A 27,476-nucleotide genomic window follows, 5' to 3' on the forward strand; every position below is an offset into this window, starting at 1 on the left:
CGCACAGAATCTGCATGCGGCACTGTTGAATGGTTTCATGATTTAAAAAAAATAAAGAGTTTAAATTCTTTTGAAACACAAATTATAATGGGTGCAACTAAAATTGCATTATTAATGAGTCTAAATCTGATTCTGAAAGGATTATTCTTCAACAGATTTTTCCCAAGCAGGCAGGGTGAGGAATGTTAAATTTTGCTCAACTCTGTATTTCCAGTAACAGTGAAAGTAGCAAGTGTGCCCTCATGTGGATACAGAGAGTATCAAAGAAAACACTCCACACAGTGGGTAATGTCCTCTCACTGCAGGACATGATGACAACCCAATTAAACGCTTAATGAAACCCCAGTTATCTCACTGCCTTCGTGGGAAATAACTGTAGATGTGATACATTTGAAATTAAGTAAACATTAACCCCGCTCTGAACTTTTTTTTTCCTCAAATAGGAAGCTGAAACGAGAAGTGTAATTATTGCTGCACAGGTTTTAAGCACAAAATATAATCACGATTGACCAATCGAGCGACTGTTTGTGAGCAATCAATGCATTTATTTACCCTGCATCCCTGATGGGGCCAGAAATAGCACAGAGATTAAAAAAAAAAACAACAACTGCTGAGATAAAGCCTGATTAGTAGCATACAGTGTGTGGAGCAGCACATAGACGGAAACGTTCCATCTGCATCAATTAAAGATGGAAACGTGCTTTTATTTTGGCAAAAGTTTAAATCTTAAATGCAGATTCACAAAAGCTACACAGCTTATAAAGAATACAAGGAAGAAGATTAAGATTACACAAATTACCCATTCCTTTATATTGCTCTTATTCGAATATCCTCCATCGTTTCCAAAGATAAAATAGCGAACGTAGTGCTGCAAAAATCTACTGAAAATAGCGGAATAAAAAACTGGATATGGGGAAAAAATCCACGAAATCCTCCAAACATTTGTAGCCTGGAGGCAATCCACTTGAACACAGGAAGGAAAATCAGTCTTCTTGTGGTCTGGGGGTTGGGACACCAAAGTCCAATAGCCCCCTATTTAGACATTTACTGCTCGCTTTATTGTACTGTCTAGACGGTTCAAGGTTTAGTAAACAGCCCAGTGCTTGAAAGCAAGGGAAATAAGGGGAACATTGAGGCCTGCAAGCGCCAAATTCCGCCATTCATAAATCTTTAGCAGGGAAGAAATCCCCCCTTTTCTCGTGTAATTCCTACAGGACTTGGTTAAGTTCATGTGACAAGTTTCGTGACTATGATAAAACATTTCTTGAGTCTATTTTTTTCCACAGCCCAACGTGCATTCGCTATACATGCGTTTAAATCGACATTATTACACTATGAAGAAGCCTATATATTTTATATAATAATTTCAAAGCACGGCTCGCGCTTTGCTGGAGTATTTTGCTAAAAGAGCGAAAATAAGTGACCTTAAATAAATAAATGCAGGATTATTTTTGTCAAAGTACTTGTTTCCAAATGTCAGATTTCTTTTTAGGGCGAACAACAGTTCAAACATGATGCTCAGGGTTCAAATGTGCACAGGTGACCAGTCTCTAAAACAAGGTGTGCATAGCTCCTATTTTCAACTGTGTGTGTGTGTGTGTGTGTGTGTGTGTGTGTGTGTGTGTGTGTGTGTGTGTGTGTGTGTGTGTGTGTGAGGTATCAGAATAAAGGATTCCCAGTGAAATACTGTAGACGGTCGCGGTTCAGCTTTTTCTCTTTCATCCTTCTGTTCTGAAACCAAATCTTCACCTGTCGATCAGACAGGTTTAACATCCGGGACAGCTGCAGACGTTTCTCTTTGTTAATGTACACGTTGAAGAAAAACTCTCGTTCAAGTTCTCGGATCTGGAATTTTGAGTAAGGACACCTCTTCTTCCTGGACTTGGTAGATGAACCTGCAAAGGGACAAAAGAAAAGTGGGAAAATGTTGTCCTGGTGATTCTGGTGCTTTTAAAGACATTGAAGGCAAATTCATTCATGGTATGTGTTCGTGGGTTTGTGCACAAAGGCCTTTTACACGGTCTCTCTCTCACATAGACAGGCCTACACGTATTAACACGCACTAAAAGTGAAAATAAAACTATTTGCATCAAAACCTACTTGTAATGTACAGATGTTTATGCAAAGAAATGCACATATGGACAAACTCATGTTTTTATATCGTGCATTTTCTCAATCTATTTTATTACATTTGCAAAACGTTTATTATTATCCAATAAAATCCACTATAATCAAACGTTTTCTAACTTCATCATAATCTCTATCAACACAAATCAATTCCAACAACACCGTATTGTTATTAGACTCAAGGCAATCTTTAAACCGTAACAGTTTCCCATTGTAAATACCTTTACAAGCGTAAAGTAGATCTTATAGGGATATAAAAGCTTTTGCATGCTTATAAAGAGTCACATAACCCTTCACGGCCATGCTGCCGGACATAATGTGAAGGAGACACTCTATTGTCTGTGTTGCACACCTTATAACAAAGACAAAGAAGAAAACACTTACTCTGTTGGTTGTTTTTGTCCCCGCAGTTGGAGGATGAGCAGTCCTCGTCCACGCTCGCGCTCGGGTCCGCGTTTTTTTCCTCCAGTTTGGTCTCAGTCTGATTGTTATTTGAAGCAGATTCTGTCTTTTGTTTGGGGAGCTCCGCGCCGGACTTTTCCGAGTTAGGAGTGTCCAAAAACTGGTCGAAGCCCTGAGGAAGAACCCCGTTCCGACCGACCCCCGTGAAGAAGCTGCAAGGCGAGCTCGCGCCTCCGTGGTGGCCGTACAAGGACTCGTTTTTGAAAATCACATCCGCCCTGTTGCTGCTGCTGGAAGACTGGATCAAGTCCCGGTGCATTATCTCGTCCGCTGAGTAGTAAGACGCGTAATTGCCCCTGTAGTGCCATTTGCTAGGATGGTCCAGTCCATAATCCCTGAACGCAACCTCTCGGACAGGTTGGACCTGCCCGATGTTAGGAGAATAGGGGAAATTTATTTGACACGAAGTGTTCTGTGGTAAAAAGGAGGAGACTGATGTAAAATCAGGCGTCGAAACGTAATAAGTACAGCTCGGTAGATACATATTTGACGCACAGCTGCGATCCTCGTACTCCGTCATATCTTTTCTCCCCCTTTTTCCTCAGTGCAACAGAGGAGAAAAAGATTTGGCAGCTCAACTGTGTTAAACTTTGTCCATCTATAGCATCACAGGCGCGTGCAGAGACCCCGCCAGGGAGAAAAAATCGGAACCGTGGGCAGACCTGCAATACATCTTGATCGATTCTTGAGGTAATTGTGTCATGTGATCCAGCCAAGAAATTACCATACATCAATATCAGTCATTAAAAACTGTCCGGAGAAACTCATGTGAGCGCATGCGAGAGACTCCATTGGTTCCCTGGCTGCAGAGGAAACTCCTCTTCTTCCTCTCTGCTCTGTAGCTCACGGAAATAAGAGACATTTGTGAACTAGAGCTGGGCTATTTAATTGAAAGCTTTACAGCAACATCATCCTCGTCGTGTAATGGCACGTAATGACATATTAGTCAATACATGTGTGCGCATAGGAGCAACAACCGTCAGTGTTTAAGCAACAGTTAGGTCGGAAGCATAGTTGACCTCCACATTTTATGCAAATCTTATGAAAATGGCACGAAGGCCACGGTGCACGCTTGCACATTTTCTGCACAGTTAAACCAGGAACCTGAAGAAGTATATGTGATTCACAGGCGCCTCATTAAGTCAGATTTGATGGAAATAAATTTGAGGGTTCACTGCGCATACAGTAATCACTGCGCACAGCAATGATTGGAAAGCGTTTAAACACACACAAACAAACAGTGGGAAGTAGTTTAACTCATTAACACATACAAAACTCTTGAAGTACAGCATGGTGAAAATGGGCGCCACAAAAGAAATAACAGAAAACTCAAATACTACTGTGCCAATATTACGCACACATTTTATAGTAAATGGGTAATAACAGTAGTCCCCATATATTTAAATATGCTAAAGAATGTTGTTGTGTTTTTATTATCTACAGCATTTTACTTTTCTCCACCTTTATAAATGCAGATGAACGTGTGTGAAAATAGCCAAATAAAACACCTCACGGTGCGCTGTAACTTCAGAATAGTGGATTTTGGATACCACAAAGACAGAAGGAAATCATGAATCATTAGATGCACATTCAGCATTGCCAAGTCCAGAACTACTGGCTTTGACCGTCTGTGCTGTCTGTTATGTCCACCAAGCATTCACCACCCAACCACAGCACCCAAATCAGTTTGTTGCAGGCAGGCAGCCATTTCTGCAGTATTTAGGCCCTTGTTTTTCCTCGGCCGGGGGATGGAGATAAAACACTGGTAAGGGCATATCAACATGTCTTCAAACCTCTCTCAGTCTCTCTGTATTCTTTTTCGATAAATATACTTAATAATATACATTCCGTGTAAGATAGAAGAAAACAGAACAACCGTTAAAATTAATCAGGTACGTCATCGTTTTGTTAATCCTAGTCTATCTGGTAATGGATATTTAACATAGTTGTATTTTGAAGGTTTTGCTCCTCTAGTAGAAGTGTAGCTGTTTTTTGAAGGCCACCATTGTGTTTAGAGGACAAGTAGATTCTTGAGCTTGAAGGTCACACGCAATGTGGAAGCAGCTCCAAAGCGGCTATTGGTGTTTATTGTTATTGGGGGTAAAATCAGCTCTGTGTCTCTGTATTCTACCTAAACCACACATGACTTTAAAACCCTGTAGGCGGGTAAAAAAACATAAAATAAAGTTTGGATTAATTTACCAGAAATAAATTGAAACTATAGAGATTTTAGAACACACGAATAACTCTGACGCATAGCTCATTAGGCATATATGCCTATATCAGATACTGTCAAAAATCCACAAGTACTGTTAGTGAAAAGTTAAACAATAATGGCGTATCTAATTAAAGTCCTGGAGTTTTGTTAACAGACAAAGTTGAGCAGACTTGTTGCTTTTGTTGTCAGTCAGTCGCTGTTTTATTGTTGGAGCTTTTATCTTCTCCATCTGACTGCTATCTTTTTTAACCTAATTATATTTTTGGGCCCTATATTGTTGATATCTTATTTGTTTTAATAAATTTGCATGATTTCTATCATACCATCTTCATAAATACGCGCTTATCAAAAGCACAATATCAATATAACAAAATTTTACGTATCATATTTCACCGCCATTTCATACCAACTTGGATTTAAGTAAATGTATTACCGAGTGTTTTGTAGAGCGTATACTGTAAGGCTTAACAAATCATCCCCAAAAGTAAAAAAAAACAACTAATAAATAAAATACATTTTTCCTTGCTTCACATTTCTAAACAATGTTACGGGTAGTTAATACCCATATTTTCACAAATAAATAGCTTTGTTTTAATATTTTTTTAAAGTAAGTAAGTAGTAATGCACAGCCTACTAACTTGACCTTAACTTTGTGATGGCGCCCCTGCTATCTTAAGCGGTCGGAGCTATATGACGCTGTCTGGCTGTGTTTGGCAGTAAAGCAATAAAACAACAAAAAGTGAAGGAAACGTTGTCTATCGGTCGCATAGAAAACTCAGAGTCGCCGGTCAAAAAAACCAGAACAATAAAAGCTAATAGTAGGTGAAACAAGTTGTGTGGGGAGGACTAAGCGGAGGAAAGGCAGACAGTTGAAACAAAACAGGCCTGTAGCAAATAATAGTATGAATGTAAACTGTATACAAAATAGTAAATTGGACATGTAGTCAGATAACGCCATTCAATTAAACATTTGGTTCCAGAATACCGAGAAAAAGAAGTAAAGCTATATAAAATGCAAGACAGCCAATAATGGAAAAGCCATGTCTTCACATTTCATTACAAATTATACTTTTGAAAGATGGATGCAGAGTCCTGCAGAGAAAAATTTAGTTGCAGTGTTGATGACGTGTTGATGATGCAATCTGATGGTGCATCAATAGAGTCACACTTATGTAGTCTCGTGCGTAATGCCTGCTTGCTGCAGCCAGGGCCTTTGAGCCACAACTTGTGACCTTGTGGTGTTAAACTTTGTAAATCCACAACTGCAGGGTCTAAGGAAATATAGACAATTACAATATTTGAACAGCCCATGGAGAATACACTTCGGCGAAGAAACAGCTCCTTATACGAACACATGAAGCTGTGTTGGGCGCCTATGAGCATCAGCCTTCCCCGAGAAATTAAACTATACATATTTGGCTTCAAATCAGTTTGTTCACAGCCACAGTAACCTCACGCTGACATGGAGGTTTTGGCCTGTTGGTGTGAGCTGCTGCTGCTGGGTTTTACATTTACTCTGAGAAGGAATTGCGCGTCTGCGCAGTGTAAAGGCAAGATAGCTAGTGATTTAACTCAAATACAGGTATAAAACAGACGTAAAAAGGCAGAGGAAACAATATTTCAAAGTCAAAGGACTTTAAGTTAAAGCGGATATTTGTATGTCTCAAGCAGGACGGATGTAAAGATGGCTTTCAATGTATTTTCTCTTATTGAAACAAAGATTTAAGCTGATTTCAAACTAAGAAAACCTTCAATCAAGACAAATTGTACAGCGGTCTGTTTTAATTCTAAGATTTCATGGTTGATCACAAGTCATAATAATGCAGATTAATTAAGCTATAGGCATCAACAGCCACACACATTTCTCTTTGCGCTGCAGGCAGCCAACAAAACACGCAGCTCTCCTCTATATTTGTATTAATTATGTAAATTATAGTTAAAGGTTTCTAAATACGCAAAAGATACAGTGTATTTAATAGGACGTTATGCAAGAAGACAAATACTAAACTGTTAGTAAGTGACTATATTACAAAAATAGAGCAATGATATAAACATGGAGCTCACTGGGTAAAATAGCCATTGAGTATAATATCCATGGATAACATGATTCAAAATATTCTTAATAAATGACAACTCGTTTTTTGCCTCAAGTGTTTTATTTGCATTTTGATATCTGCAGGTTACCTTCATTTTACAAAATTACATGTCCGTGCGTAAAACGATGCTGCTGGTCTGTTACGTATCTCACGTTCAAATATTACATGCTTTTTGGAATGATTCATAAATGACTTTTAAAACTTCAAGCAAAACATTACTTTTTTATAATGTAGGGACGTGGTCGACTAAGCAAGAGTGACTTAGAGCAATGCAACCTGGGATTGTGCGTAAACTCAGGGGTCTGAATGCCAACAAGGATTCAGCATCATTTAAAAGTTCTAAAGTAAGCTGAAATTAAACAATCAAAATGGTCAAAATCCACCTCTCTACATGTCTAACAGGCGGCCTTAACTTAAATATAGTACATCACTAAACGTGTCACTTTCCCGCAGTCCCACCTCGAATACAAACGCGGCCAAATAAAATAAAATAATCTTTAATCAGATTCACAATTAATACAGGGAAACATGGGCATTTAATTAAAACATTCATTATACATAGGCATGCAATCATATAGCTTTCATCTTTCAACTGTTTCCATTTTTAATTTATCCGTAAACATGAACTTGACTGTCTGTTTCTACATCAGGCCTATACTACATGCGCAGGCCATCATACAAAGTCCATTCCTTTATACAGAACCATAATCCTTTTTTATAGGGCGGTATTTGAAGTGGATAAGAGCAGTAATGCTAACATATAAAGTTATTTTACGTAGCTATAGAAGCCGAACTGGAGCCAGGGCTTAAACCTGCAGTGCGCATTTGGAGAATCTCAAAATGTGTGCGTAAAAGCCATTATATCATTAAATGATGTCATTTTAGAAGCATCAATACCACTGAACTTGGGATAAAACTGTAAATCTGTTATGCGACAGGAATAGAAACATTCTATACACGTCTATAAATACAACTCCATCCCATAAACAGGAGTGGTGTGTGTTGTGCTGCATCGTTCATAGTAAACAGCATATTTCTATGGTCATGATCAAGTCCAAAGGTCAGTAGGCAGAGAAAATGTGCTCGCGCATCATCAGCCGTTTCTTCTTCATCCTCCGGTTCTGAAACCAGATTTTCACCTGTTGGTCGCTCAGATCAAGTCTGTCAGACAGCTCCTTGCGTTTCTGTCTGTTAATGAATTCATTCATAAGAAATTCATTTTCAAGTTCAGCCAGCTGAGGTTTCGTGTAGGGCTTCCTCTTCTTTCTGGTTTTCACTTGAGACGAGCACCATGGGGCACCTGGAGGGACAACCAAGGTTTATACTTCACATTAACACCAACTGCAAAGCACTGTAGAAAATTAAAAGCACTTTTCCTTCTTATAACTTTGACAAGGGGATATTTCAACATGTATGTAGCGGAACATATAGGGCTCATTTTATCAGAAACTTTAGACACTACAACCTCAAGTTTATAATGATGTTACAGGAGTATTCACATAACAAGCATGCCACATGAGATATAAACTGACCATAAAGTAGTTACAGGCAGACCTGTGTGGACTTATTTAAGCTATAAAGTCTCCATTTAACCCAAAATAATATGTGTATGCTTTTATAATAATGTGGCATGATGTGGATAATTCCAAAGAGAATCTGAATAAAATGAGACACAACGAGAGGATAGGGTCAAATTATATTCCCTGTTTTGTCGTAATGGATCTAATAAAAGGGGGGATACTGTTCCTTATTGGAGCAACAAAATAGGGCAGTTAAACAGGCTACATCACCTTCTGCAAATGTCGTCCTAGTGCACGTGTGACTGGCTGATGGCTGAGCGTGATTCTGCTCCTGTTTGGGGCCGTTTAGTGAACCTGCAGAATCCGGATCAAGCTGAGTCCGGCTGTTTAGGTCCGAGAACCCGCGCTCCGTGACGGCCCGGTGCTCTCCTGCGTAAACTTCACCCAGCCTTCTTGCCTCCTCCGTCTTTTGGATTTCGCTCTGAAAGCATCGAGCCGACTCCTCCAAATGCGACTTGACATGGCTGGAGTTTGTATTTATAGACACCGAGTTGGATATAAACGGCGGACAGTATCCCCCCAAAGCACGGTTCTGTGCTGGTGTCGGTGGCGGTGGTAATGCAGACCCAGTTCCGCACGAACTTGGGGAAGTCCATGGCAGCGTGCACACCTCTCTCCTATTGTAGGGAATCTGGTGCAGGCCGGGTAAGTGGGCTCCATTACCTCGCAGGTTGGAGAAATAGAGCGACTCAGGAGGAGCAAAATTCAACAGAGAACCAACATAGCCCGGATTTAAAGGATTCCGCTCGCACATTTCCATGGAGCTTCCCACAAACGCGTCCTGCAAAGCCTCTTAGCAACTCCTGAAGAATAACGGGTTAGTAATTGTTGATTTGTTAATACAGCGTCACGTGATATGCTAAATATGTTGTTCCGCCCCACCCTTGCTACCAATACTGCAAAGCAAAATACTCCAGGAGGAAATATTTTGGTACTGGGTGGGTGGGGGGTATTTTAAGTCTGAAAATCCGTTTAGTGAGGGACATCTGAAGAATATCTGGATTATTTTAAATCTATTTGTAGGGTCTTTTATGGAAGTTCCATATGCAGTATCTCTTTTTGGGTGTTGTGCTGACACAAAAAGCAAGTTGAGTCTACGTTTAAGACTATGTGGTCTGTAGAACAAAGATGGGGACTGATATTCACCATAGGAGAGCCTAGACTATGCTGCATTGAAAGACTCAAAGAAAGACTGACTGATAAATATTATTGATAACATAGGGAAAGATAATTGTGGATAAAAATGATAAATAGGCTTAAAGACGTTGTGATAGACCTCTCATTCCTCAAACTTTCCTTCTTTCATTTCATATCTTGTGTGTTATTGTTTGACAGGAATGTGTTCAAACCTGTCGGTTTCTATGAAGTAAGGTTGGTTGGTAAGACAATATCTGAATAAACTTGTGTTCACAAAATTGAATTTCATCTTTTTCCAGGATGAAGAAACGGTGCATTACAACAGTTAGGCTTCTGCATGGCATCCCTGAGGTCAGGCAGCCCAGAGGTGGGGAAAAAAGTTTTATATTATAGATTATAGATATTAAAGTGGAAATGTTATAGCTGTGAGAATAATATACAATTACGAGTCCTGCGTTCACAGTCTTACTCCAGTGAAAGTAGTTATTATCAGCAAATTGGCTATTTTTTGCAAGAATTCCTCCCTTACTATTTTACAAGAATGTACGTTGTTTTGTGAATAATATGACTAAATTGATGCGTATGTTGTATTATATTTGCTGGACTGATTTTGCATAGGCTCCATGTTTATGTATTGTGGTTCCATGTTTTTAATGATCATGGTTGCAGCCTTACCTTCATGTGAGAAGCACATATCTCTTTAAAGCATTTCTACTTTTGGAGGGATCTATTTTAACGTATTTATCGAGACTATTTAAACATTTTTTCTATATTTCGAGATTTCCCGAAATCCAAACATTTCTATAAAAAAAACAATAATGATCTTCAATTTATAGATACATTGGTTATATGATGTTGACTGGCTAAGCTGTTGGGGGGAAAATATCTGCCTGAAAAAAGTAGGAAGCACAACTTTCTACAAAATAAATTCTAAGATCTGTGGAATCATTTAAACTCCGCCTCTGAACATACTTTGACATGCTGGCTTTTGAGTCATAATTAGGTTACTTGTATTTCTATGAAATTTAATGTTATGAACCTTTTAACTATTCAATTGTTATTGTTTTCATCGTTCATTTCATTGTTGGTATTTAGCGTGGGCGTGTGGCACGCATGGAGGCTATATGGGTTTTCGGTGACGTTGTTTTTCTCCTTTAATGCTGTATTGCTCTTTCGAGTACAGTAGGCTACTTCGGTCGATTTATTGCATTGAATATAGCCTACAATTTACACTAGAACATATTCAACTTAAATTATAAATGCGTTCACCGGAGTTGTTTCTACTGTCAGTTTGTTGTGTCACAGTGTTGTCCTAAAGCAATGTAGCACTCACACTCTCCTGCTACATAGACTGAGTACTGAGTCCAGCTCTTTAGCGCTTTTATATTATCATTCATTTAACCTGTTATGTTCAGCACTTCCATGTGTTATAAAGTTAGTATTGTATACATGTAATCACAAGCGTGCTATTTATGTGCTATCCATACAAATAATTTTGGCATAAAATAAAAAAAAAAATCAACTTGACCTTTATTTACACTGCAGAACTTTACCCACAACACAGTTGATCCAAGGTGAAAACGAGATCAAACCAAGACAAACAGAAAAGACAAAAATCTAAAGAGATGAAAGGGCTAAAATATTATAGACGCATTTAATTACAAGAGCAATGGCATATTAGGACTTAAGGAAACAATTCAAGGTGAAGTTAGGGACAGTTCAAATCTAAATCAAGTCTGAGATTCGCGTTGCGTGGCATAAAAGGTGATAGTGGAGATGTTTCAGGGTTTAACTTGTTGTAGTGAAATAGCAATGTAACCTCCAGGATTATCGCTGAAACAAACAATTGTATTTACAAAATATTTACAAAAATGGGAAAATGTTTTTCATAATAAATGTGTGTTCTTTGTCAAACAGGCTATTTGTAAAAAAATCTATTAAAAGCCTTTAAACACAACTGACTTATTCATTAGATTGTTTTGAAGCGTGTGAACGATGCAAGTCTTTTGAATTGTATTTATTAGCAGTCTTATTATGTGAGTAGTTGCGGCAGCAATCCAATAGATGGCAGTATAAATCCATGCCTTGCCTGAAATTAAACGTCAGCCTGTTTGAGACGTCAGAGAAATGTTGTTGAATACACACACACAATATATATATATATATATATATATATATACATACAATATTCTTAAAACTGTAAGTTTTAAGTGTAAATATTCTTAAGAACTGTAAGGCACATCAACACCCCTTTGTTGCAAATTACTTTAAAGAGAAGGAGAACGACAAGTTGGTTAAACACGAGTGTTTAAGAGAAACCACGTAGAATATTACGAAGAAAATGTTAAAATGTGAATTATTTTAACATACAAAAACGCAGCAATTACATTTCACTCAGCATGTTGCATGTGATTTCAGTTCAGAAGCGGAGAAAGCACAGAAAATGATATTTTTTTCCATTCTCAGTCTAGATCTGCTTCCCTGATTTCATTTTTTTAAGTAGGCTATTGTGTCCTTGGTCAGATTCATGTTTTACTGACAACTTTAGGGGTCATCAATATTCGGGCCTTACATATTTATGAACAAAGACAAAGGGCATTCCGTGGTTTCTAGCACAGTAAAAGTAAAAATAGTAACCAAACGTGAGCAGAATTAATTGTTAATGAAATACCAAGTTTCTTAGAAATCATTTAACTCAATTAAAGTAGACATACGCTACTGAAGGTAAAAATAAAATAAAATAAAAAAAGCTGCCTACATTAAGTTAAAAAAAAAAAAAAGTTTCCTGGAGGCCAGTATCCGTCTTTTCATCTGTCTTTTTCAAGGATATTTTGCTAAAAGCTTGCAGTGTTTATTTAAGTATTCAGCATACATGCGTGCCACATCAAAATCCATGTATCTTCTGAACACATTAGGCCTACAGCTCGTCTTTAGAGTGATCACTGGAGTTTGTATTCGGCAATGCGTTTCGTTGTATAAAGACAGGTTAAATCCTTATGTCGCAATGTTGAAAGGGGTCTTGCAAAAAAATCGGAGCAGTTTTAGTGTGGTCTTTTAGTGCCGTTTACAGCTCTTCGTCCTTCAGCTTTAGGGTGTGAAGAGCCAAACTGAGGAGCTCATGTCTGGAAGTTTCCTTTGAAGGAAGCTCTCAGCCGTCTATTGTCCTTGGTAATAAACTTGCTGCTTCCCTCGTTCAAGTTCCCTGACTGAGAAATGTTGCCCTGAATCCTCCAAGTGCTGGAAATCGTCCTCTGTCCGGAGACGGCTGGTAGTGAAACCTGAATATTATGTCATCAATAAATATCAAGTGGTCTTTGGCTATATTTATATTTGCTTCATATGAAATAAAACATTGACCCTGTTGATGCAAAGGAAGAGTATGAGAAAATATTATTTGACTATGTCCATTTGGTTCTTCAGAGGGCATCAAAACCTACATTTCCTCAAAGTATTGGACCGTATCCAAATTGCCCCTTTAAATGTACCTACAATATTATAGGCCTTGCGTATGTTCCGCTATATTTGACACTCAAGGACGGTAGTCTGAGTTCAGTTTGACAACATTTCGAAACTTTTTTCGGACCAAGGAAGAAATGGGACTCGGAAATGGCACATCGAGACTGAGTTAAATACAAGAAATCTGGTAGAAGACAGGGCGAAGTTCAATCTGAAGGGTTAAAAGGCACACATTTGAATAAATATTGTGTTTGCTCTGTGGACTTAATAAGTGAGGTTCCTTTATAAATAAGTCTATAGATTAATCTGGACAAACTTTCAACAGACAAAGGGGAAAACTTTGATTTGATCCACTGGATAATGTGGGTTAAATATCAAGTTCAAACCTTCTGATTATAAACCAGTCGGAAACAGCATAACTGGAGGTTGTACTGGCTGATCTTTTCAAAGTTTTGCCTTAAAGACGCTGAGAGACGCAATCACCATGGCAAGTTTAAAAAGTAGACCAAGACATAATTAGACTTTGCAACATTGTGCAAATAAAACGCGTGTTTTCTGAAATACCAAATAAAAAATAAAATAGAATCAGTCGAGTAACACATGAGTTACATTTAGGACGAAAGCAACACATAAGAAAGTGATGTGACTTTATACACAACGCAGCGTAAAGAAACATAGGTTTAAAAAGAAAAAAAACATCTCCAAAATGTATGCTATTTGTAAAATAAAGTGCACAGAATAAAGACAAAAATGAAATTAACTACACGAGTTCAAACTCAGCAGTAAACAGAATCCAAAACAGGTCTTATCAACGTTTTTTTTTAATTACCGTCGAAGGACAAACAAAGGACATATTTGCAGCAAAATCCGAATTATTGTCAGCAAAATCATCTTAGGGCTTACTTGTTGGCTAAAGCTGAACATTATACATGTATATGAAGCCTATAGTTGGTCCTGAGCAAAATATGCATTTGCACTTGAGACAAAGGTTTAAAGAAACTCCAGAGATTTGTCTTGTCGATGAATTTTGGGAAGAGATTCAATTTTTTTGTTTTTTGTTTTTGTCTATTACCAGCGCAGATAACGGACGCAAAGTTGCTTCTATTTATGTTTATTTATTTTTGCCTGGACATGCAACACTGTGTTCAGTAAAATAACCTTTTTGTAGAATATTTTATTCGCAAAGTGCAGGAGATTTTTTTAAATATAGTTTGAGTCCCAAATTGTTTAATATTCCTTGATTTTATTAAGAGATGTATGACTACTTCAGCTCATGTGTCCCACGAGTGTTGGACATAATAGAATAAAAACATGATATAGAAGCCTACTACTCAGTCGTCTGTGTTCTGCTTTTGGCAAGCAAAAGTAAAACTTTCATATCCATAAACTGCCCATTTAAGATGTTTTAATTGTTTATTTTAACTGCGATAATCAGATGTTGCCTGTTAGAAGGTTAGTGTGACAGTTTGTTTCATGTCCAGTAATTTATTGGTGTGGGTGCATTTACAAGAAGTGGCCGCTAGATGGACACATTAGTCAAGGAAAGAAGTCTGAACTGACATCCAAAAATATAAATAATAATGTGTTCCGCTCAGAGTTTTTAAAGGAAGTACATCTTATTCTATCATTATTATTATATTATTCAAGCCATAATATTGTTTGTCTTGCTCTGTTTGTTTGCACTCTGTACAGATTTTTTCAATTATAAATTTTGTTGTGTTGAAAATACACGACACAGACGTAAATAAATAAAGGGGCCTCGTAATGACACCGCATGACTAACCACCTGGCTAAGAGCAAGGCATATTATGTTCTTTCATAGTCTGACAGCTCAGTACTATACTGTTTGGGTTTATGAATGCAAAATCTGTTATTCTACAAACAAACCCTCCTGCTTTTGCTGGACAGATCAGAGAAGGGAAAAAACAAGATTCAAAAAGTTTTTGTGGCTATTCGAGTCTTATTTTGGAGAAGAAACTATACTTGGTTTTCTTTAAATAATTTTCTTTTAATAAAGGTATGGTTCCTTAATGAGTTTTGTATTGTTTCAGGCAGCATTAAACTGCAATCTTATGGGGATTTTAGCGCCCCCTGTGGACAAAATCGTCACACTGATTTCATTTAAACGACCTAACTTATTCTCACTGTGGCCACTTACACAGTGCCAAGTGTAAGTCCCGATAATTTAGGCCCGTGACCCCTCATCTGTGATGTGTCATGCACAAAGGTGAAATGGTGGTGGAATAGTGGGGCAGAGATGTCCCACCCTTGAACTGCCTTAAGGATCATGTAACAGAGGCATAACAGGGGTGAGGAGGTGGCAATGTATAATGCTGGAGCTGGCAAGACAGGCTGAGGTGTTTGCATTTTAAATTCCTAGGTCTGTGGATTTTCTGCTGGATGTTTGCGAGCCATGCCTCTTGCCCTTCTGAAAGACCATTATATTAAATCATGAAACACGTTCAATTTCATCTGTTCTTTGAACATCCTGTATGTTTCTCAGATCTTTTTAAGCATGCTGGAAAATGTGAACTCATTGTGTATATTACAGCAAGATATCAATAAACTAAGTATTACAGATTGTGCTTGTAGATATTCTTAGTCATACACTGACATTTTAAAATCTGTTACGAACACACAGAGTGGTTGAAACCAAACAAATACATTCAGCCCGCTGGCCATTCATCATCAAAATCTGTCTTCTATGATTCCTTAAAAAACCATTAATACATGGTATGTACCATGTATTAAGGTACCAGGTATTCTTCCTCATTTCAATTTGCCAAAATGAAATAAAAACTTCTCAAACAATGGCTGCAAACAGTACAGAAGCTATGAAGGAAGCTGTTTAAAGTGATACTACAACATGAAACCTTGAAATGTGTGATGTCTGGTTGAGACACGTTTCCAGCTTTACGTTTACCTGGAAATATTCTCAAACTTTGCCGCACTTTAAAAAAGTACATTTAAAAAAAAAAGCATTTTGCTAAGTCCTGTCACAACTCCATGCCCACCCAGAGGTCCTGTACTCCACTTTGGGAACCACTGCATTACAACATACATGGCAGATGATCACAAGTAATAATAATGACATTTTTAGGTGCGTAAAATAGAACTTTCAAACAACTTGGTAAATAGTATTATTATAAACTGCACGAAACATTCATTTAACAGCTTTGATAAATAGGAGTAGTAATAGTAAATATGGACAAAATAAACACACCTTTAGACTGACATACTGCTGCAGGGGTTAATCAATCTTAGTCATTTAGAAGTCCTCATGATCAATACCTTTTAAACAAATCACATACCAGCTATTTAGATATCTTATTACTGGCAATTCATTTCAGGAAGCTGGAAGGAGTCCCAATGTGAAGGGAACCAAGTGGCAACTAACAAGGCTAACAGTAAAAGACCAGGGCTCATATTCATTCTGAGAATCCTCTTAGAGATCTCCTAACTTAGCTTAAAAGAATACTTGCAAGGATTTTTTTCTTAAAAGCGATTTTGGAATATCCTGAGAGCAACTCTGAGCAAGGAGTGGACAAACATTAATCTTAGTGAGGAGAGGTTAACACATTTTCAGAAGCTGTGATTGGTTTATTCAAAAATATTGAGAAAAAAGTCAAACATAGAACCAAGTCAGAGATTGTGTTATTATGAACACTATTAAATTATCACTGTGTGATGGTATGTTAGATGTTCTTTTAACATATGGAGCCAACAAGATGTCTGTATCAACATGCCCACTTTTGCAGCAGTTTACTCACATGCTGATGTCACTTCTGCAGGTGAACAGCATGTCGTGAAACTCAACATGCTTGTCTCACTTTGTACTGAAAAAAAGTCATCGATGACTACAAACATAATTTGTATGTTGAGACCAACTATAAGCAAAAAAGGTTCAAGGTTCGAGGTTCTTTATTTGTCAAATATGCTCCATGTTAAACATACAGCACAGATGAAATTGTAATCCCCCCCCCCCCAACCCCCAGTGCAAACCTGCAGTGCATAAAAAGAGCACTAAAAAAGTGGCAATAAAAAAACAAAACTATAAAACAAATAACTTAACTAAAGACATTTGGGACAACAAATAACGAACGACAGACAATCGACAGACAAGGGCACTTGTGAGTATTTCACCATGGAGGTAGTATGTGGATAAATTAAAGTATTAATATAAACAGAGTGCAGATTAAGTTAAAAAGTGAGGTAGTGCGTTGTAGAGTAGCAAATAGTGCAAATAGTGCAGATAGTGCAAATAGTCAAATACTTGTCATGTCATGTTTGAAGAATATTTCTCAATTTTCTCCTCAGCTTGACAAACTCTTTAGCCTGTCTTAGTTATTCCTAACCCTTTGACATCATAAGAGCTCTCTTAATGGCAAAGATACTTTTTTTAAATAACGTTCATCTTTACAAGGATCGAGTCTTAATTTTAAGTGTGAATTTTTAGAAAATGTCCTGATTATAAGAATTTTATTCGAATTTTGTCACTAGGAGTACTCGGGAGGCTTTGTGAACATGACCCTGCTTTCAGTTGCAGTACCTCTAAAGACCACTAGATGCTGCATTACCCCAAACTTCTCAATGTGCAACCATTTCTTGATCTTTCAAATCCCACCACTTGTAATTTTCATTTTGCAGGGAGGACATTTTGACAAATTAAAAAACCTATTTATCACACATTTTATTTGATAGTTTTAAGATAAATGAAAATAATCTTTTGCCTACTTGGTAAACGTGTAAATTATTATTATTATTATTATTATTATTATTAAACACAGAGGTGATGGTAATTTGGTTTGATATAGCACCCAGCAGCAGTTTACAAAGACATGCACAACATGGAACAATATTTTTTACATCTAAACACCAAAAGTTAGAGACCACCTCTCAGCACTGGGTGGGTGTTTTCAGTATGAAGTCAACTGACATTCTAATAGACAGTTTATACCTTCAACTTTCGGATAAGAGCTGCAATCTTTCAAACCATTATCCTCAGTAAAGATTTTATTTGCTGAAATCAAATTCAAGGTCTATTTGTTGCCATTATTTGACATCTTGTATAACAGCAGGTAACAGCTTAATTTAATTTTATATATATATATATATATATATATATATATATATATATATATATATACTCTTGGTTTCAAAACCCATGACAGTCGCTCATCAGACTGATCAGTCTATGATACTTAGCTGTTCCTGTTACACTTTTACTATTATTTCTGTCGCTGTATTTAACACATTTCTTGCTGTTGCGTTTATTGTTCTAGTTCCTGTATCTCCCTCTATATCACTTTCCAAGCCCAACACAGTTCCAGCAGGTGGCTGTCACATTTGGTGCCTGCCTGTAAAAAGGATTTTTCTTTTTCTTATTACTATATCTTTGCTAAATGTTGCTGAGTGATGTGCTCATGATGGATTAATATTGGATCTTTGTGGATGATAAAACAAAGACCAAGGTCTTTTACTTGCTCTTTAATGTCTTGAGAAAATATTTGGTGTTCATGTGTGATACAATAGCTTGATTGACTAAATAAACACATTACCTCTTATGCAAACTTCCACTATGGCTGCCGGAGAGAAACTTAATGAACGTTAAGAATTCAATTGAACATTTTCAGCTTCTTTTTTACTGAGCATGCAGATTTTGTTTATGTTGTCTTAAGTGTGTTGTGTTTGAGGCCAGCCACTTAGACACGTACATGAGTAGACATGTAAACCTGTTACCCACTGCCACATTTACAGAGATTTTTTGAATTGTCACTATAAACCAGTAGATTGAACAACGTTGTGGAGATTCTGTGGTGGTCATTATGCGCAGGTCAGGCCTTTTGAGTTAAACGTAGTGGAATGCTTTTATCAATACTAAACTGTGTAGAATTTATGAGATGGAAGAAGCCTACAGAGACAATATTTGAAAAATAGCCTGCAAGTTGTGAAACACAGTTTTCCTATAAAAAGAACTCAAATTTAAAGAAGTCAGTGTTTGCAGTGACTGAAGGGGGGAATGGTCAAATTATAGCTGCAAGCTATATGATATTGAGGCTTAGTATCACCCCAACTCAATCAAATATTTTGTGATATCAGAGCATTGGGCAGAAACTATTTTTGATTTAGATCACATGTTCAATTCAATTAAGAATAAATATGCTCCAAATGATTATTTTGCTCTGAAGCAGCATCCAGCCCTTCTAAAAGGCGTTTTTGTTGCCTATTCGATATAACTATTGCTATTATCTATTTATTTATCACCATACACATTTATTTGGGCAGAAAATATGTTCAAACAGACAAGTCAGGACTTCAGGGTCAATCCCAAATCCCCCATTCAGCAGCTCATATAAATGAAAGCTATTAATACTAAAGCCTGCAGGAGGCGCCAGAGGACGCACAGAGTGCGCATTTATAGTCATTCACACAGTGGAACCTGGAATCCATACATGGGTGTCATGTCTTTACACATCGAGTCTGGTAGAGTTCATATGATGCATAAATGTGCATACATCCTAAACGAATTTAAATACAATACAGCTCATACATCTTCTCACATGGGAGGAACTCGTAAGGAAAACGGAGAAAACAGAGAAATTCCTTTGAAAAAGTAAAATATTCAGTCATTGAAGCTTTCAAATCTCAGTTATTCGTTTAAATTTCTCGTAAAAAAACGAATTAAAATGAAAAAGAAAATGTATGGAATGAGCGGAAACGAAAAATACGATTTAGACCGATCTTCAATAAATACGTATTAAAACGATTAGTCACTCTAGATTAGTCACTCTAGAGTCATGTGAAAAGTAGTCTGCATAAAGACAGTGTTATGCTTTTTCTAAATGCATACATAAATGCATCAGTGTGTATGTGATGATGTGTTGTCATGCGTGTATTATCACCCCGTCAAAATGTGGATTTGACGAATAAAGAAAAAATTAGCATTGAAGAATTGTCGAAAAACATTTTTTAAAAAGGGGCTTTAACAACATGGTCTTAAAATGTAGTAACATGATTATCCAAATCTACTATCATTGTCTGGCACGTATATCCTTACGCATTTTACGCACTGATTAAGTAGCAGGAATTGTATAAAATACAAGAATCAAGGTGAAAATATGAAAACAAAAGGATTAGAGAGAGGGAGGGCAAAGAGAGAGCCGGGAAACAATAGAGAATCAAAGCATAATAATATTCCTAAATGAAGAGGGAAATGTTGCACCGCTCATTTTATTAATCAGGCTGCCAATTTCACCCAAGAGGCCAAACCCAAGAGCAATGTGAAACAGACTGAGAGATCAAGCCAGGGACACGCAGCTCTCCTCCTCACTCCTCTTCCTCTCCACTTGGATATTATTCGTCTGACCGAAGGCCGCCTCCATCATCAAGTGACAGCCCTCTCCTATTTATTTGCTTATAAACCTGTTACAATAAATGATCATTGGAGCGACGTCAGCCGAGCATTTTAACCACGAACAGCAGCATCCACTTTTTGATGAATGACATCTCTGCAGCCGCGGGGAGGATGCACGCTTCACTTTGAGCAGTCGCTCGTCGATTGCATTCACATTCTTTCATTTTGTGCGTCTTGGTTATAAAAAGCTTTACAGACACTTATTTAAGAGACAGTTGCATGCGGATTTAGCTCCGACACAACTCATTGGTGTTGCAGCCCCCCTTCTTTTGGACAAGTGTTGAGGGGTTGTTGTGGGTTTTTTTTTCTCTCTCTCTCTCTCTCTCGCTCTCTTCTTCGTCCTGCCTAATGATGGAGAGGATAAGAAAAGAGATGATATTGATGGAGAGAGGGCTGCACAGTCCGGTCGCAGGGAAGAGGCTCGCAGACGGCACCCCGGGAAACTCAGTGTTGGAGGCCCTGGAGAACTCGCAGCACAGCGGACGACTCAGTCCGAGAATAACTTCGGCTCAGCTCCATGGAAATCTGGGGGACATCCCGACGAAAAGCAAATTTGAGATCGACAGTCTTTTCGGCACTCACCACAACAGTGAAAATAGCTCCTCGGCGGACATTTCCTCGTCAGAAAGCAGGAAGAAAATGAGTCTTTATTCTGAGGTTTCTCCAGATTCAGATATTAACAGTGATGTGGAGGTGGGATGCCCTTCGCACCGCTCTCCGAGCCAGCACAAGGAGAACAACAAAGGTACCCGTTTATTTTAAGTCACATGCTGTATCCGTTTTTTAAATTTAATAGTCAAGCTTCATGGAAATATTGGGATTATTACTACTATATTACTACTTTATTTTAAAATATATATACTGTATGTATTTTAGGCAATTTTCACTATGCAAAAACCCCCAAAACATATTAAACCCATATACAATTATTATTATTATTATTATCATTATTATCTTTATGTTTTGCTCAATCTTTAAGTAGTAATACACTATCCTATTTTCCTCTTCAAATACATTTTAAATATGCGTGAACCTAAAAATAAAAATACAACGAATAGGCCTATTTATGAAATTGTTTACAGTACATTTTGAAACACCTTGCAATATTTGCTTCATTGCTATTCTAAGTTAAATATATTTAAGTCTTACTGTTTTTCTACATGATCGGCATCTATTATTGTCAATGCTTATAATTTTTACATTTTTGTCCTTTTTTCAAAATGAATTTTTCGTCAGGTTTTTCAGATTCTGGGTCCTCCAGCTCAAACTCCCTCGCGAATATGAACGGTAATTCATCTGGATCAAACAATTCTAATTCAGACCAAGTGAGAAGATATAGGACTGCTTTCACCCGAGAACAGATCGGAAGACTGGAAAAAGAGTTTTATAGGGAAAATTACGTTTCCAGGCCGAGAAGATGTGAATTAGCTGCAGCGCTAAATCTGCCCGAAACGACCATTAAGGTAAGAGATTAATCTTCATTATTCGTGCCCGCTGTACGTCTGTGCAGAGAAAACATTAACGAATAGCTTATTATACCACAATACACTTAAAAAAAATGCAAACAGTATGACATTTTTGGAGGGTTTTTTTTTAAAACTGTGCAGACATTAACGTTTGTTATTTATTTGCCACCAAATTGGATCGATTTGACCGTTTGGTGTAAAATATATTTGAAGGCAACGGGTTTAATTATAGCCTATTTGCACAGAAAAGAATGCAAATAGCTATACTATTTTGTTTCGATTGTTTTGAGCCTATCTTTTTGAACATTGAATTTAACAATTGAGCATTTTAATTTTTCAGTTAGGCCTATAAGCATGTACCTTATAGGATTCCCTTTCCCCTGCATGGCTCGGTGTCTAAATGTAGAGCTTGAAAACAACATGGCAGCTTCAGTATGGCCCTTGTATTTTGTGTGCAGGTGTGGTTTCAGAACAGGCGGATGAAGGACAAACGGCAGCGTTTGGCGATGTCCTGGCCCCATCCCGCAGACCCCAGCTTCTACACCTACATGATGACGCACGCGGCAGCTACAGGAAGCCTACCCTACCCTTTCCACTCTCACATGCCTCTACATTACTACCCGCACGTCGGTGTCACGGCAGCAGCAGCAGCAGCCGCCGCCACCGGTGCCGCCACGTCACCTTTCGCCACCTCCATCCGACCCCTCGACACTTTTCGGGCGCTTTCCCACCCTTATTCACGACCAGAGCTCCTGTGCAGCTTCCGGCACCCGGGACTCTACCAGTCACCCGCAGGTCTCAATAGTTCCGCTGCAGCGTCGGCAGCCGCGGCGGCTGCGGCAGCTGCAGCGGCGGTCAGCGCGCCATCAGCCACCGGGCCTTGCTCGTGTCTGAGCTGCCACAGCAGCCAGGCGGCGAGCGCGCTCGGCTCCAGGAGCGCGAGCACTGACTTTACCTGCACAGCTTCAGGGCAAAGATCCGAGAGTGGATTTCTGCCGTATTCTGCAGCTGTTCTCAGCAAGACCTCAGTCCCGTCTCCAGACCAGCGAGAGGAAAGTTCACTCAACAGATAACTCGACATGCAGCACACATCAACGGGTCATATTTTTGCTGAAGTCCTATAGGGAAAAGGCCTTCTTTCAGAATACACTTGAAGTTAATAGGCAGCATTACAAATACAAACACACAAGATTAAGATTAATTTCAAAAACCACAATAACTTTTTAGGGAAACAGACACAGCCAAAGCTGAGCTATAAGAACATTTTTAAACTCACAACCACAAAACTTTTATAAAAGCTCATGCCCGTCTGTTGTGCCACTAGAGCAGTTTTTTATGGACTAAACTGGATTTGCCTGTCTACACATTTTGAGAAATACCAGACAATTCACATTGCTTTTATTCTATCTCTACGTTTAATTCCCTTTGAAGTTATCTGGGGTTTTTTTTTCTTGCAAATCCATCAAACATAGGACTATAATTTATACACTATTTCATAATGTAACTTCTGAAATATTTAGATTCCATTGTGACAAAGCCATCCTTGACTCCTTTGGTCCATATAAACTCAGCTTATTATGCTACCTAAGTTTAGCAGAACATGTTGGCTATTCTTGCCCAGCAGCAGATCTTTCTTTACTATATAGGCTAGGCCTAATGGAGTTAGATTTTGGCAGGACTACCCCCTTCAACACCCAGCCCTGCTCTTTTGGGACTCCTCTAATCAGCTCAGAAAGGTGCATATAATTCTGCACCGCGTCTTTTGGTGTCAATTTTTATGTTAATAATGAGAGGATCATGACAAAAATTGCCAATCATGTACCTAGATGGAGCTCTTTTGAATACACGACTGTAAGGAAGTTGCTCGTTTTGAGACCCGCTGTCAAGTGCTAACAACCCGCGGAGGGAAGTCATTAGACATACAAAAGAGCCTGAACAAAGCGACAGTGCTGGTACACAACGCACCGTGTATAAGGCTTATATCTGACATGTAAAAATATTAGAGCAGCCCCCTCACATTCTGCCTGCTGATACCTCCACACACAGTAGCCTCTCTCTATTTAGATTGCTGAACCTCATTATATCAAATCCAGTATTTTCACAAGTGTGTAATCCCTTTAGGACCTTCTCCTCAGCACACATACGCACACACACGCACACACACACACACACACACTGACGGGACTCAGACAAAACAGCCCGGCTTTAAAACCTGTCTGCGCCTGTACAGAAGAAAATAGCTATGGGCTATTTTATTCGTTCCTGTTGGGACATCACTGATATGTTAATTATAAAACATGTGACCTGTAAATCGTGAAATATTTTGCAAAAAATATGGGATAGTTCTAGGCCTACTGATAGTTGAAAACTGAATTATTGATTTTTGCCCTGAAAAAAAAAAGTTTCAGGAGATGTGGGGTAGGCTGTTTTTAAAATGTTTTTGTTTTTTATTTATCTTTTTGTGACTTGCTGAATGTTTTTTTTTAATGTTGAAACACTGGATGTACACACCAAACAAGGACCATCACTTAGCCTACAAATTTGCCCGTGAACTCACCATTGCAGTCCAAATTCATGATTTGTATTTTGTGCAAAATTAACACTGAATTTTGGAGATGGATAACATTTCTTTGGAGGCTTTAAAGGGCTGCTAATCGAGCACTGAAATTTAAATGATGAAAATATTGGCATTTTGTCCCCTGGGTCTCTGTTATAACGCTATATCTCTGTATTTAAATTATCAATGACTGTATGAATTTAAATATTTTAACTTGAAAAAAAATGTGCAATATGAAATGTAAATCATGTTATTTATTGATCGTGTTTGTTCTTGGAAAATAAAGAAAAAAACTTTACATACTACCGCCTCATGGCGCTTTTTGACGCAGCAATTGGGGGCGGGGGGATAAATCGCGTTTTATTAAAAAAAAAAAAATAGATTTGATTTTTAAGAATGCACATTTCTTATTTTTACGATAGGCTACCTGGCTATATGAAGGGCATTATGCTATACGTTAAACTATTCAACTGGGACATTGAAGACATGCTAGTCGTATTTAAGTGCTGTGACACCATTTCTATAGAAAACACCGTGTAATATTAATTAAAATCACGTGGAAAGCTACAGGGAATATGAGGCCTGCCATCACGGGTCATTCCGGCCCTATAATTTACCATTATTTTTACATTACCTCTAAATGATACAAGCTGATACTGTCGTTAATTGCACTTGGTTAAAATACAGCCTCCTCCATGAACGTCCCCGGGGGACTCCAAGATAAGTTGCTTTTTTGAACGTCCCCATTAAAAGAAATAGGATTAGGGCAGCAAATATGGGCGTGATATATCACCGTGTTCCCTTGCTCTTTACTAAAGCGAGGGTTGAAACCCGCACAACAAAAGCATTGAGATAGATGGAGGAGTAAAAGGGAGAAGACAAGAGGCCAGAAAAACACCGGCCACAATAACACGATTAGTTTTGTATCCAATGTGCACGACTGAAAAAAGAATTCATCATAATGCAGAAGACTGTCTGTCACCTTCGCCGAATGGTTTTTGACAAGAAAATAAATCTTTGGGCTTGTTTAATATATTTTATATTTTCTTTATTTCTGTGCTAATAGAAAAACCAAATTAAATGTCCAGCAGCGAGATAGAAATGCAAAGATCGATGATCCTGCCCCTACTGTCCAATCAGCCCCGTTTAATTGACTGTATTTTCAGGGTAATTGAACTGCTTGTTGTAAATTGAGGATTTTATAGAAACGACATGAAAAGTGCATTTACTGACATTCATCGCATCTTTGACATTGATTATCTGATCAGCGCCGTGTCATGCTAACCTCCAATTCTTCATTACACACTGTTTATGAGCTGTTACAGAACAACTCGCTTGTTCCACAGTGATTGATTGCCTTATTAACGCGTGTTCTTGTAAGTGTGACCGGACTGATTACGATGCATATGTTTAGAATAATGTTTCATTTAGCTGACTGCGAGTAATGCAGGGTGACAGCTGCTGCGGGAGGACAAAAAAACCCAAACTACAGGGAGCAAGCGGGGCCAAAACGCATTTAAGGTGGAACTAGAAGACAGCACAGAGCCCTTAATGGTCACATGCAGTCACTCAAGGGCCAGACGAAGGACTGGGAAGCCCAAGAGGGTCTTCATTGAGGACTTTTAGATAACATTATTGTAACCAAGCTCTCCACATGTTGTCCTTTGTTTCTCTAAAAGCATATCAAATCTGTTCAATAACAATCCCACATCTCTGAATTTTCTTTAACATATTGTCCCCACTTCTGAATTTGATGCAGTCTTAACAACTGACATACCAGATGTTACATCCAAACATTGAAATCAATCAAATCTCATCACAAAAGCATATACACCTAAAATTCTATTCAGGTGAAAAAATAAAAAAATAAATACTTAGCTGGAAGTAGAGCCACATGAAGTGGAGCCTGCAGAGATTTATGCCACCATTATGCTTCTAAAGTAGTCCCTGCTCTGTTTGTCTCAAATCATTGCCTCTGTTCAAATGTTACTTTCATATATTACATGACATTAATTCAACTATAGCTCATTAAGACAGAATGAAATGGTTAAATTAACTTATCAACTCATAATGATGATGAATGAGGTATTAATTCAGATACAAGCTGGGCAATTTGCAATTTTGCGCGTTTTGATGCTTCTCAAATAACATTTAATACAGCGGGTCATCCCCTCAATCAATTACATGTGCATGTGAGTCGACTGGATGGAAAATCCCTTTTTCATGCATATGTATTGAAACATGTTCTCAATTATGTTTGTAAATTGCTTTTATTGGTTTAAAGCCTAATTCTTGCAGTGTTTTGCAGCTCTGTAAACAGTTAAGGTGGTGCAATAAAATGTTCCTCTGACAAAGACACTTTTATTAGGAGCTGTAGTTTTTGCTTCATAAATGTATCTTAGATTATGGACATTAATCCTTATATCATTCAAGAAAGTGAAAAAATAATGTTTACAAAATTAGTCCTAAAAGAATTTCCTGTAACATCAACATTTATATATTTTAGACCTTTTTTTCAAATATATTTTTCAAATAATAATTGATATAGAATATAATATCCAGCACGAACCAGTATAGGTCACCAGCACCCCTTAATAAATAATAACAAATGGTGGATTTCCATGTGAATTTCCATGTGTCATCTTGAATTCCTCTCTTCCCCGAAACTGTTTGGTCCAAAGTTAATTTGTAGTCTTACAGAGAACCACTTTGGCGCTCTCTAATTTGAATAGGATAATACGGTGCTCGGTAGAAACTTCTGACAGAAAACAACACACTACCATTGGAAATAGCTACAGTCTTAACATTCCCTTATGGTCTCCTATAGTAACAACATCCCCCATAGTCAAACAGATTCAGATTTCCACCATATTTTGATCAAACTGATCAGGATTAAAAGTCTACTCTTTTGAGTTTTACTTTGAGAAAACATTTTTCGTTGTATGGTTCTTCTCATTCCAGTC

The 27,476-nt window shown here is 38.0% G+C and overlaps 3 protein-coding genes across 3 annotated transcripts; 1 reads left to right on the plus strand and 2 right to left on the minus strand.

Moving 5' to 3' along the window:
• Positions 1 to 97: 97 nt before the first annotated feature.
• On the minus strand, positions 98 to 3,220 carry hoxd11a (homeobox D11a). Its single transcript, XM_079356902.1, has 2 exons — positions 2,512 to 3,220; positions 98 to 1,895 (listed from the first exon to the last, which is right to left on the minus strand). The coding sequence occupies exons 1-2, from the start codon at positions 3,107 to 3,109 to the stop codon at positions 1,660 to 1,662; spliced, it is 834 nt and encodes a 277-aa protein (XP_079213028.1). The 5' UTR covers positions 3,110 to 3,220; the 3' UTR covers positions 98 to 1,659.
• A 3,751-nt stretch (positions 3,221 to 6,971) lies between these two features.
• On the minus strand, positions 6,972 to 10,337 carry hoxd12a (homeobox D12a). Its single transcript, XM_079356742.1, has 2 exons — positions 8,694 to 10,337; positions 6,972 to 8,203 (listed from the first exon to the last, which is right to left on the minus strand). Exons 1-2 carry the CDS (start codon positions 9,241 to 9,243, stop codon positions 7,965 to 7,967), a joined length of 789 nt encoding a protein of 262 aa, XP_079212868.1. The 5' UTR covers positions 9,244 to 10,337; the 3' UTR covers positions 6,972 to 7,964.
• A 9,523-nt stretch (positions 10,338 to 19,860) lies between these two features.
• evx2 (even-skipped homeobox 2) lies at positions 19,861 to 26,900 on the plus strand. The gene is made up of 3 exons (XM_079356741.1): positions 19,861 to 21,235; positions 21,727 to 21,953; positions 22,415 to 26,900. Exons 1-3 carry the CDS (start codon positions 20,839 to 20,841, stop codon positions 23,027 to 23,029), a joined length of 1,239 nt encoding a protein of 412 aa, XP_079212867.1. The 5' UTR covers positions 19,861 to 20,838; the 3' UTR covers positions 23,030 to 26,900.
• Positions 26,901 to 27,476: the final 576 nt, after the last annotated feature.

Source organism: Symphodus melops (assembly GCF_947650265.1).
Source record: "Symphodus melops genome assembly, chromosome: 12".
Taxonomy (NCBI): domain Eukaryota; kingdom Metazoa; phylum Chordata; class Actinopteri; order Labriformes; family Labridae; genus Symphodus; species Symphodus melops.